Here is a 12,271-nt window from a genome sequence, read left to right as displayed (position 1 = left end):
TTTGTGACATGGCAGGAAGACAGACTGAGCCAAAAACTTTTCAGGTGAATTTTAGCAAAACAAAATCCCCCTGCAGTTTTAGCCCAACATCATTCCTGTACCACCGGGACGAATGTTCAGAGGAAACAATGGCGATGGAGTGAAAGGAAAGGGTGTGCTGGTGAGAGGAAACGTCTCATTGTGCGGCTTTGCTTTGTGCAGCCAAAAATCAGTCTTCTGTCCTGTAGCTATGGAAACACACACGCACAGCTTACTTTGCAGTGAAAGGGGTAGGACAGGAAGGAAACAGGGGAGAGAGACAGAGAGAGAGAGAGAGAGAGAGAGAGAGAGAGAGAGAGAGAGAGACAGCGAGACGGAGGGGAAAACAGTAGATGAGGGTCACTGGGGTTTTCCACCGTGTAGGATGAGAAATAGGTAAGGCAGAGTGAGGAGGGGAAACATATGTGTAGTCACACAAAGCTCAGACAGCAGAAAGAGAGTGGAGACGGAAGAACGAGAGCGGCGAATGAGTGAACTTCAGAAAAAGAGATTTCCCTGTCTGTGATGCTCTTTCGGCTAAGATAACTTTCACAGCCGTAATTTCAAAGGTTAGGAGCAGGGTTGGAGAAAGAGTGTAAAGGTCATTGACCGGCAAGCTTAGATATTTTACACACAGGTGGTGGACTAATCGAATGGGATACAGATGGCAAAGATGAATTGCTCAAATAATACATATTATAAAGATGGAAAATGCTGTGATCGTTGTTCTGCAGGTGAGTCACTAACATTTCTTTTCTCTTTGGATAATAAACATATACATATGACTGTGCAAACCATGAAACCTTATGTACTGTGTGTCTGGTCTGTGAAAATATTCAGCTTGTCTGCATAGTTCATATACTGTATTAGCATTGCCTGACATCTACTTCTTCTGTACGTCTCAATTCTGTCTCAGGAACGTATGTGCAAGCGGATTGTGACGGCTCAAAGCCAACCAAGTGTGCTAAATGTGAACATGGGCGCTACACGGCTACAAAAAATCACTTGAACAAATGCCAAATCTGCAGTGTGTGCAGTTCCCGTAAGTCACACACATGCACATACAGTACTGTATGTGCACACACACACACACACATAATCTTTCTGTCACAAGTGCAAACAAACACAGTTCCTTCCTCTTCTCCCCCCAGTATAAATAGATGCATTGCAGTTGTGTCTTCATGTGAACACCGTCACAAATCCACTTCTCTTCTTTTAAATCAACTCACTTGCTGGTGGAGTCACTTATTACATTAACTGATGCTGAATAGCAAGAAGTTTGTTCAAAATGTTTCACACTCTATTTCAAATTTAAGTGGAGACCGCAAAGTTTCGAAAGACACCACACATGTCTGGCTCATTTTGGGGGAAATGATGCACAAGTTATCTGGAATATTCCCATTTAAGAAAAGTGGTGCAACCATAAAAATCTTTTAGCATTTCACTCAGTCTGAGCATTATGTGGTTTAAATGAAGAACTGGAACAAACCTATACATAGAAATATGTAAATTTAACCCAGTTTTACAATTTCACACATTTGAACTAATTCTTCAAGTTTAATTATGTTGACTCACATTTGTAGAGCAGCAAGGGAGCTGAAGTTTTCAAGTTGAATGAACTTAAAGTCCAATCACATCCAGTCACTTTTATCTGTGTAGCCTAAAATATCTGTGTAGCTCTCTTGTCCAGAGCCTCTGTTTGAAGTGACTGTTAATATTCCTTGTTGGAAAGTCATTCAAACTACAAACAGATGCAATATTACTACATAGAGACGTAAAACAACTACAAAGAGACAAAACGATTACACAGACAACCACAACTAGACACAAAGAGGGGCTTATCACCCCATGTAGGAGCAACAGAGGAGAGGTCCCTCTCCCAGGTCACACACTCTTTATATTTTCTCTTTGACTCTTTCAGATAACAAGCAGAAGAAAGCATACTCCTGTACAGCCACACAGAACACAGTGTGTGACTGTGAGACTGGTTTCTACTGTAGTAATGTTCAGTGTGACCACTGCCTGCCACTGACCAAATGCATTGAGGGTGAAGGAGTCAAGCTTCCTGGTAGGCGTCCATTATAAAAATGCAAAATAAATTACCATGTACTACCGCATGCGTTCACATCTTGTACAATAGGGTACAATAAAACAAACAACAGAAAATTACAATTGAAGTCTACATTTAATTCCTTCTTGCAGCCGGTCGTACCAATGATACAATCTGTGCTCCATGTGAAAAGGGGACCTACAGCAACAAGACAGATTTCTTCTCAACCTGTGAAAAACATACCAGGTAAGACTATTTGCTATTATTACTATTAAAGCTGGAAGAGGATGTCAGTGTATGTCATGTGGTAAACCGTGAGTGAGTCACACATTAGTTATCCACTGACACACAGCTGAAACGAAACCCAAAACGTCCCACATTACACCTACTGAAACTTGATTTGATCCACACTATAGGAATTGTGCAGTTTCTACAGCTTGTCTGAGGCTTTTTTTTAACATCAAACTCAGTGGGACAAACATGCCCAAATTTAAAAGAAGAAAAAAAGTTTTTCATTGTACATCTTTTGCAGATGCGAGGACTTGGGAAGAGAGCTTAAATCTGAAGGAACTTCAACAAAAAATGCCGTCTGCAGTGACGTCTTACCACGTAGGTCTCCAGATTTGACTTAAGACTGTCGCTTTACTTGTGCGTCTTCTTTTCAGATCTTAAAATCTTTCGCTTTGAAAAGAAATTAACTTGTGCAAAGTGGCAGATGATCTTACCCGAATTGACTCAGTGAGTTCCTGTTGGCCTTCCGTTCCTTTCTTGTCATATGACAAGATTATTAAGAAAGTAAGAATCAGTATACATAAGAAATAATTTAATTGGTAGAGCTTAATCTAAGCAACTTCCTGCAGTTAGCATGTCTCACTGTATAACTGACAATGTGAAAGGAGTCACTTTTAATGATGAACCTACTGAGAATTATCACCTGAATCTGCAGCTCTCCTTGGATTTACAAAGCGTTTTATTAGAGTTTCAGCTCATTGTTTAGCTGTTTAGCTTTTCTGTTTTGGTTCACTCTCGCCACTCTCATAGAGCCGTTTTCTCTCACACAAGACAGCTGCTTTTACCAAAAATGCTGCCCACCCAGATTTAGCGTCTAGCTTGTGAACATCTTGTGAACATAGTGGGGCCTGTAGCAGCTAAAGAGACAGATATTTTTATCAGGAGTCAGCAGAGACCAAAACCAGGGCTTAAAGAGACTAACATTTCAAAAACATGACTCCAAATAAATGATAATGCTGCTCTGTAACTGCTAGATGTGTAAATAAGCGACTGTTTCCCAACATGTTTGCCATGTCAAATTAAAAAGTGATATGTCACAACTTGTTCTGCTGTCCCCAAGTGGCCAAAAAAATGTTTCTGGTCTGAGGTCTGCGACTGGCTAAACACTAAATACTGAAACATTGCATTGGGCGGGGCCATGGCCTTACCTTCACGACCACATTACCAGTGTTTTAAATTTACTCAAGCAGCAACAGTTAGTTGTGGAGTAGTGTCTATAAATCAAATGTTACCGAAAAGGCTATGCTTTTCATGTGACCATTCATAACAGTCATAAAACTAATTCGCAATAGTTGTTGAGGAACTTGCGTTAAGCCTTTTTAATTATTTCAGCCATTTACTTTCTGACAATATTATTAAAGAGGAAACAAGAGCAGTATTCAGTAATCATTCACACCCTCTCTGTATTTCCCAGAGGTTCAGTGTGTTTACATAAAGTTACATAAGAAACCCCCTCTCTCTTTCTCTCTGCGTATGTTCTTCAGGGTGTTCCTGGATGTTGCCCGCAGCCCTGTGGTCAGGACTTGTGTTGACTGCGCTCATCCTGTTTGCTGTTGTCATCTGCAGGAGGGCAAAACGCAAATCATACAGAGCAGGTATGTGCAACACGTCACATGTGCTGGTTTCATCACTGTCTTTCACACACTTTTGTTCTCATACTTTTTGAAAAAAACAAAAAGTCTTCCTGAAGGGGCGACAAAGCAGTGCATAAGCAGGCCTACTCAGTGGCAGTAAGTGCGCATGCTGTTAGCCACAACTGTGAGACACTTTGAAGTCATACAGTTGAAGGTCACTGCTGATCTCTCTGCCCTCCCACTGTTTCCTTTACAGTGAATTAAAAAAAAAAAAAAAAAAAAAAAGAAAGAAAACTCTGAGTAAGGTAAAATGAAATTTACATACCTGATTTTCCTGTAATCATTTGAATCAAATTTGGTCTGAAGTTTGTTCATAATGGGTTTTTTTTTTTTTTGCACAGAAGCAAAAATGTTTATCAGTTAGTGTAACCCAGGCAGGTTAAACAAGGAGCTGTGTAACACAATGCTAGACACGCTTGAAGAACATGACAAACTGAATGGGGAAACCACATCCTGTACATATTCAGCCTGACACAGTTATTTGGTATAATGTGACGCACACTTCATGGGCAACTAAGTAATACAGAGAAACAGGCTGTACGTATTTGGCACAGTCGCATAACTGAATGTTTTGGCTGACGTTGCCCTGTAATTTCATTGACATTTACTGTATTTCCAGTGAAGTGATGGGCCAATGCTGGAATTTACAGATCAAGTGCAGTTAGTAAAGGGAAGGTCAGCCTTCGAGAAGAAGTATGTTGTTCTCCCACTCTGATAGTAAAACATCTGGGTTTCAGATAAAACATACCGGTTGAAAGATAACATCACTGGTACAATAGTTCTTTTATTTGCTGTGTTGACAGCAAATGATAATGTTCAAATGTTCACTGAAACAGAGAACACAGTGATGTCAGTGTTTCCTAGTAATTTTTCTAATCACAATATGTCTGCGTTTTCTGCATATCTTTAAAGGATTCTTTCCACCCAAATTACTAAAAGACATGTTTTCATACTCGTAGTGGAATGGTACTATGACAGTTTCAGTTTTATTTGCTGAGGTTTTGAGATAACAGTCTGTAAGATTTTTACTGCCAGCAGAATTTAGTGTGCACAGCTCAGAGCACTGTTTCTAAGGACAGTGAAAACTGCTTAAGGTCTCTGGGGTAAGGATAAATAACAAAGACCTTTATTGGGAAAAAAAAGTTACTGTTTTTTCTTTTGAGTTAAAGCCCACCTCCACTCAAAAAAGCTCTGCTTATTGTTAATTTACTTGAGTTCGACACCTGAAGACTGTTACCAAGTGAATCTGTTAAAGGAGGAAGGTTCCTGGGAACTCATGTAAAATATGAGTTTCAGATGTGTATGTTACCAGCAGGGTTTTCGTGACATCACATCAAGTGATGACGCCAGTATTGGTCTATTATGTAAATTACACAAATGTGACACGGGAACTTGGAGCCTACAGCGCAAACACAGTGAGAATAGAATTTCCACTGAAATGAGAGACATCAAGAAAAAATATTTAAATATTCATAGAGTCTGTATTCTCAACAAGTTAAAATATGACACAGGGCGCCTCTACAATGCACCTAGACAGAATAGATAATAAGCCCCCTTTCATTTCAAGTGATATTGTCCTTAAGTGGTACATATTAACAAACAAATGTGCAATTATTCAAATAACCACGAACCAGCTGACACCCAGTGGATGTGGGGTCTTTGGGGCACATGAGGTTTTCTTTCTGAGGCTGCTGCTCGCTCTGACTGGTTGGTGATTCAGTCCAACTCTCTGCAGGTTTTAAAGGCAGCTTGTGTTTACCTTAAAAATTTGTAGCAGCTTCAGTGGATACCAATATTGACACGTAAAAAAGCAGTAGGCTTATATTTAGCCACATAATGGCGAATTGATGGCTTTATGAATGCATGTGAACATCTGCAGTGTACAGCGGGGGCGGATTGACACACTTATTTTGAAGGTTTTGATACTTTTTTCCGATTTAAAAATTTGACCCCATTGGAATCTCTCATAGCTGCTGTGAGTCAAATCTGACTACGGCGCTTCTCTGTGAAAAAGGAAACGGCGTTCTCACAACCGCCTTTCAAGTTAGCAGGAGATGAGTCTTTAATTCTCAAAAGAAAAATTTAAAGGGTATCAAATTAATTTACATGAGTCTCACTGAGCTGTAGTACATTTGAATTTTACAGGATTGTCAATTAAGAAGTATGAAAGTTTGTGCCGCATGTGTGTTGATTCTTATCAGGATCACATATGGATGACTCTTGGTACTACACAAATTTGTCTGTTGATTTTGAGAGATTACAGCGTCACCTATAGGCCACATAATGAGTCACCAAAACTACAGTCCAAATCAGATAAAACTTGTTAATCTGTCGTAAACCTGGTGCGTTTTACCTGTTTGCAAATGTTTACTATGATTATAAGAGGCATCCTTGTGAGCATAATACTGAATAATTTTATTTTTTATCCTATTTTCTGTGAGAAAGCCAAGTCCAAAGTTCCTGTTACCATGGTAAACATGGTTCCTGCGGCCCTGGGCAAGTCGATGGAGCTGCCTTTACCGTCCACAGAGCTGAACGGACACTGCCAAGAGAGCTGCCCTGTCGGAGACTGCAAGTCACCGCTTTTCAACCCAGGTGATAAATCGCTGAACACTGCAGCATGCAAATACACTCCAGCTTTACAGGTTTTTTTTTATACCGGTTCTACAAAAAAGTTTTTTGATGTTGTTGTATTTTGGGGGTATTTTTCCATACCTTTAATAGAGCTCTTGACAGTAGAGAGATGATAGAAAATGAGTAGAGAGCAATAAGCAATGACATGCAACAGGGATCCTCTGCCGGACTCTAACCAGACGCCTTGTGATCTATACATATATTACACATTAAAATATGTAACACTTAAGAGGAAGCCATATAAATATATACTGTGCATACTGCACAACAGCCATGTGAGGTCTCAGAAAATCCCTGATATTACTCGTCTTCTGACTTCTGATAAACAAGAAGATTGAAGCTGTACATACAGGGGACAAATTAAAGGAAAAAAACTGAATAAATAAGTGGAGAAAAACTAATATAAAGGCTTGAGTGCAGGGCACAGGGTTGGGGGGTCACTGGAAGTATGAAAATGATATAAATCGTATACTATGGCCCTCAAAACCACCAGAACTCAACACCTATGGGAGTTTTTGGAATGACATGTTAGACAGTGCTCTCCACCATCACCATCATCAGAAAGTCAAATGAGGTAATATCCGTCTAGAAGAGCAGTGGAAGGATCAACACTGTTGATGTTGGCTGTTCTGGAGCCGCGCTGTCGTCCAACACATCACCAGGGCTCTTTATGTTGGTTTCCTTTAATTTGTCACCAACCTGTATATCAGAGTGAGACGAGTATTAATTTCTCCAGCACTAATCTGTATTAACCTCCCATGTCCATAAATGCTGTCAGCCTCTTTAAGAATTGCGTTTCATCGTGCCTCATGAAGTGTGAAGTATGTTTCACACAGCAGTGTAACATTAATTGGAAGGATAGTCACACTCACTATTGATTTTCCCCTCCTCAGATGATGATGAAGATAATCTGGTCAGTTGCAGCGTGGACAGCAGCCTTCCTATAACACCGTTTAAGGCCTCGGTTTCATTCGCTGAATCCAATCACACCATTAGAAGTGCAGGATACCGCACAGGCAGCTTCCTCAGGACCTACTCAGAGCCACAGGAGGACGAGTGGTGTGGGACATAAAGTAAATGTTGTTGTAACAGTATACTGAAGGAGCTTAGAGTTCCTCTCTGGCTTGGAGATGCTGCAACATCTTTTTACAAAACTTAAACTGTTAACTATTTATACAAAACAGCAGGATTTCACTTTGTGGAGGGTTGAAGGAGGGTGACAGTTTGTCGCCTCCTACAGGACTTTTAGGAGAACTTCACTTTGGGTGGTGTGATATTTCTGTGTAGCATTTACAGTGAGACAAACAGCTGAAAATGGAGGAGAACATTCATAATATGAACAGAATTAAGTTGTCATTCCCTTTGATGTGAATTTATCTTCGAGAGGAGCTTCACAAGTAAAAGCAGCGCTGTCTGCGGTCTTTTGCCGCAGCTCAGTGCTGTCTCTGTTAAAGGATGTCCGGTGTTATTCTATATTTCTCTTATTGTCAACGAATCCCACACAAGCCATTGTTGTGTGTGATGTGATTCTCATTTGTCATGAACATGGGCACTGTAGTTTATTGTGACTCAATTCCACATACAAGTGTCTTGCTGCTGAACCAGTGGAAAATAGTCCCTAACAAAACACTCTTTTTACTCCTATTTAATATTTCCTAAAAACTACAGTGCCCAGCTGTTATAGGACATTACTAACCCATTTCTAAAAAAACATGTAACTTCATATTTGTTATCCATTTTTAAACATTTACACCGGCGTTAGGAGCAAATGGGCTTTGGACTGAGTGCCACAGATGTGGTAAAAAAGCTAACAAATATAGAGAAACAAAATCATGTTGCTGGTTTTAGATTTTTCGTGGAATTTGTTGACAGTAAGGAAAATATTATCCTTTAATGTTAACTATGTCTTTGTAATTTTGCTTCATAGGATATCTAATTTAATTTAAACTGTTCCAGCTTCAGCAAATGATTGAGGTTCAGAATTGTACATCGTAATTGTTAAAAGTCAAAACTCTCTGTCTTCTTTTTTATGTACATTGTAATGCAGATTTTGACTGCTGAATTTCAATATTTATAAAACTCTTAGATGTGCAGCAACAATACCACACACACACACACACACACACACACACACACACACACACACACACACACACACACACACACACACACACACACACACACACACACACACACACACACAGAATGACAGCAAAAAGTTGGAGTGTTATGTAATGTATTAAAGACGGATCGGTGATGTTTGACAGATGTCTGATTTGTTTATAACATTGTGGAGATAGATCGTGCAATATGAGGAGATATGTTGGGAATGTTTACACAAGTCGAGAATCATTCTGCTCAGCTGCTCTCTTCTCAGTTAGTACCATCAGACAGAAACAATTAACAACATGTACTGTACATAACAGTATGTGATATTTCAAAATATTCTTGATTATAATAAAAATAAAGCTATAAACATTTTAATTCTCACACCAAGTTCTTGACTAGAATAAGAAGAATAAATTGAGGTTATTCACTAAATACACATTTCTACATGTCTTCAATCTTCCTTTTGAAGACTTGCTTGGCAACCACGCCTTGAACTCTCATCTCCTGCAGAGAGGAAAAAGACCATGGGGGAGGGGGGTGTCATAAGGGGAAAAGGGGGGTGGGGGGTGTAAATGAATAGTGGGAATCAATACGACAGTTTGGCACATCAAAGGAGAGCTAAATGAGTGATACACAAACCCGGGATTGTATCCAAAACACCTCCCTCCCTCCCTCCCTCTCCTCATCCTTTGACCTTGTAATCTCTGTCTCCCACTCTTTCCCTGTCTACATATCTCCTCCCTTTTTAGCCCCCCACCCATCCCCCACCCCCCTTCCTCCTCCTCCAGCAACCCCCCCTCACTCATTCTTCATTAGTCACTCTCTGCTCCCTTCTTCTGCTTTGTGAAACCTCTAAAATCCACCATTTTAAAGCCTGATCCTTGCTGGCATTTCTTTCCCAACTCTCTCCTGAATCTGGACACGGCGTCAACAACACGCTGTTTTTGTCCCGTCTGAAAACAGAGGTATTAGAAAACCCTGTGGGAGCTGTTTACTGGAACAATGCGGATTGTTTAAAATTGTAATCAGAGCTGACAGATAATCTATAATCTTAAACTCTTTTACAACCAAAACGAGAAGGTCCAATCTTCTCCATTGGCCCTGAGTTATTGTAGCATTTTACTACAACGTGCATTCAGGAGTCTTCTGCTTCTTCTGTGTTTGCCCTCTTTTGCTTTTTCCTTCAGGCATGCGCAGGCAAACTTCTCCCACAGACAGATAGTGTAATGGAAGACGGCAAGGACTTCCAAACCTTGTCCTATTTGCATGTCCTCATTTAGCATATCAATTTCAACATCTTTTCCCCTTTATGCTTCCATTTTCCTTGTTCCGTATCCCTCCCTCCATCCATCCCTCCCCCTCTCCATCTGCTTTGGCCTCTCCCTCACCTCTTTTCACTCCATCCATATACATCCTTACCAAATGCAGCTTGTCACCCTCCAGCCAGTGCGTCCAGCCTCGGCCGTCTTTCTCCCCTCGCTGTACGCACACCAGCTTGTCTCCCTCCCAGCTCACTGTAGTCTGCGTAAGCACAAAGATGTTGTGTGTAATTAGTATGTAAAGTGGCTCACACATTCAATCACAAGAGCCTTTGTGCAATGCAAAAGGGTGGCCAGGAGTTCAAACCTTTTTTTTTTTTAATGTCTCTTAGAGCCTCTGCTTTTCTGTTGTGTCGCTTCCGTTTTGCGAAAGCAAATTGTGGAAAAAAAGTATTTTTTTCCACAGTAAGATACTGCTGCTTATTCTGATTCATGCAGTTTCTGAATGAATTTGTGAGCTGAAAAGAAAATCTATCAAAATGTTGTTTTTTGTTTTTTTTTATTCATTGCTTTCTTTTTCTCACACACATCACTCTTTGTAGGCCGAAGCCGGGACTTGAGCAGCAGGGGGTGGTTACAGCACAAAATCACAGCAGTGGGTGGGCCGACTTTGCTCCGACACTCCAAATGAAAAAACACACAAAGCAAACTTGTGTAACAAGTAATGACACTGCATATTCACTGTAACATCGAGCCGGTACGCATGTCCGAACAAGTCAATGTGCATATTCAGCAAATGAAACAAAACAAATCACCTGACAGGTACGTCCATCCACTGGCCCCAGGTCCTCAGTAAACTCTTTTCCAATAGTGAAATCCATGTTGAAGTTCTTCAGCGTGGTGACGGTGCGGATCTTCATGGTCCCTGTGGCCGGGTCATGGCTGATCTCTTTGGTGGGCTTCAAGAGACACACGATCTTCCTCAGAGCAAAATTAATATCTGAGAGGAGAGACAGAGGATATAACACTGGCCATGAGGTATAATTTATAGTTATTTCATAGCAGGGGAGCTTTGTTTGTCACAGTCAATGTGACAGTGCACACTAAATGAATACATTCTCTATGTGTGTGTGTGTGTGTGTGTGTGAGAGAGAGTCTGGGGTCATGTAAAGGACAAAGTGTAATTTTCATTACACTAATGTGCTGCTGCAAATGAAGATGGTTCCACCTCATGAAAATCAGTGAAGATTAAGTGAGAAAGATTAACTTAAAGCAACAATGCAATAAAATAAAGTGCAACAAAGTCTGAATGTGGAAGTTGTGGAGGAGGGCTCATTGTGCTTGCACAACACAGGAAAGTCTATTTGTTTTAATAGGCTACAGTTGCTGTAAAAGACACTCTGGTGTGATTTAAGGAGTCTTACCTAAAGCTGCGAGGTAGGAGTCCATATTATCCTGCTCCGCCAAGTGAAACGTGCCGGAGTAATTAGGCTGAGACATGTTTCTTCTTTAGATCCTTCCACACGAGCTCAAATCTCGACTTTTCTTTTTTCTGGTTTTCCTTGAGTCAAGATTCCCTAGAATATCTGCCGCCTTCTTTGTATCACTTTCACATACGCAACTTCGTAGGACAATGCTGGATTGGACGGAGACTGTGCGTAAAACGAGACTGCGGTGACTTTTTTTTGTAGCTCAAATTACAGTGTGAGGCCTCTCTGTGCTGGAGACTCACTCGGGATCTCTGAAACCCTCTCCGGTCAGTTAGTGACTCACGCAGCCGAGAGCGGAGTTTTACTGCAGCACCACATACAGGGGGAGGTTCGTTCATCTTTCCCAACGCTTGACTCAGAGGGATCAGTTGCAGGCAGGGGCGGTGCTTCGGATCCCTAAAACATGTGGTGGGTGGGGTGAAGATGCACCGAGCATACTACACGTTACAGACTTGCTTGGGTTTAGATGCTGTCTCAAGACACTTCACCACTCAATATCTCCACACTGCAGGGAGAGGTTAAAGGTTAAAGGTCCAATTTCTCATGACCAGTCAGCATTTTTGGATTTGCTAATGATTTATAATATTGGTTTAAACGTTATCGATGTAGAAGAGACAATGAGAATGGACAGATTATTTACACAGCGGTCCCCTGAGCACGGACAGGTAAAAGACCTAACCCCCCCCCCCCAGACTACAAGAGACACAAAACACGTTTAGCATCCCTTTGTGGTCATTTAGCATTATTTTGTTCCCGCTCAGCAACCCATCCATAACCACAAGGTCC

At 40.9% G+C, this 12,271-nt stretch overlaps 2 protein-coding genes across 2 annotated transcripts; one reads left to right on the top strand and one right to left on the bottom strand.

Moving 5' to 3' along the window:
• The first annotated feature begins 87 nt into the window (after positions 1 to 87).
• LOC130171959 (tumor necrosis factor receptor superfamily member 5) lies at positions 88 to 8,891 on the top strand. Its single transcript, XM_056380323.1, has 8 exons — positions 88 to 752; positions 935 to 1,060; positions 1,940 to 2,086; positions 2,221 to 2,314; positions 2,601 to 2,677; positions 3,844 to 3,954; positions 6,439 to 6,588; positions 7,521 to 8,891. The coding sequence occupies exons 1-8, from the start codon at positions 683 to 685 to the stop codon at positions 7,697 to 7,699; spliced, it is 954 nt and encodes a 317-aa protein (XP_056236298.1). The 5' UTR covers positions 88 to 682; the 3' UTR covers positions 7,700 to 8,891.
• rbp5 (retinol binding protein 1a, cellular) lies at positions 8,882 to 11,791 on the bottom strand. Its single transcript, XM_056380364.1, has 4 exons — positions 11,420 to 11,791; positions 10,811 to 10,995; positions 10,156 to 10,257; positions 8,882 to 9,240 (listed from the first exon to the last, which is right to left on the bottom strand). The coding sequence occupies exons 1-4, from the start codon at positions 11,493 to 11,495 to the stop codon at positions 9,178 to 9,180; spliced, it is 426 nt and encodes a 141-aa protein (XP_056236339.1). The 5' UTR covers positions 11,496 to 11,791; the 3' UTR covers positions 8,882 to 9,177.
• Between the last annotated feature and the right edge of the window lie 480 nt (positions 11,792 to 12,271).

Source organism: Seriola aureovittata, chromosome 7, assembly GCF_021018895.1.
Source record: "Seriola aureovittata isolate HTS-2021-v1 ecotype China chromosome 7, ASM2101889v1, whole genome shotgun sequence".
NCBI classification, from domain to species: domain Eukaryota; kingdom Metazoa; phylum Chordata; class Actinopteri; order Carangiformes; family Carangidae; genus Seriola; species Seriola aureovittata.
This window is presented reverse-complemented; position numbering and strand designations above follow the sequence as displayed.

What these genes read in the sequence shown, in the direction of transcription:
- LOC130171959 (XM_056380323.1), top strand. Translation starts at nt 683, where the DNA reads ATGGCAAAGATGAATTGCTCAAATAATACATATTATAAAGATGGAAAA. An exon ending in CTGCAGTGTGTGCAGTTCCC is followed by an intron (nt 1,061 to 1,939) that starts GTAAGTCACACA and finishes TGACTCTTTCAG; the next exon opens with ATAACAAGCAGAAGAAAGCA. An exon ending in CTGCAGTGACGTCTTACCAC is followed by an intron (nt 2,678 to 3,843) that starts GTAGGTCTCCAG and finishes TATGTTCTTCAG; the next exon opens with GGTGTTCCTGGATGTTGCCC.
- rbp5 (XM_056380364.1), bottom strand. Translation starts at nt 11,495, where the DNA reads ATGTCTCAGCCTAATTACTCCGGCACGTTTCACTTGGCGGAGCAGGAT. An exon ending in CTCCTACCTCGCAGCTTTAG is followed by an intron (nt 10,996 to 11,419) that starts GTAAGACTCCTT and finishes CTCTCCTCTCAG; the next exon opens with ATATTAATTTTGCTCTGAGG. An exon ending in TGGATGGACGTACCTGTCAG is followed by an intron (nt 10,258 to 10,810) that starts GTGATTTGTTTT and finishes GTGCTTACGCAG; the next exon opens with ACTACAGTGAGCTGGGAGGG.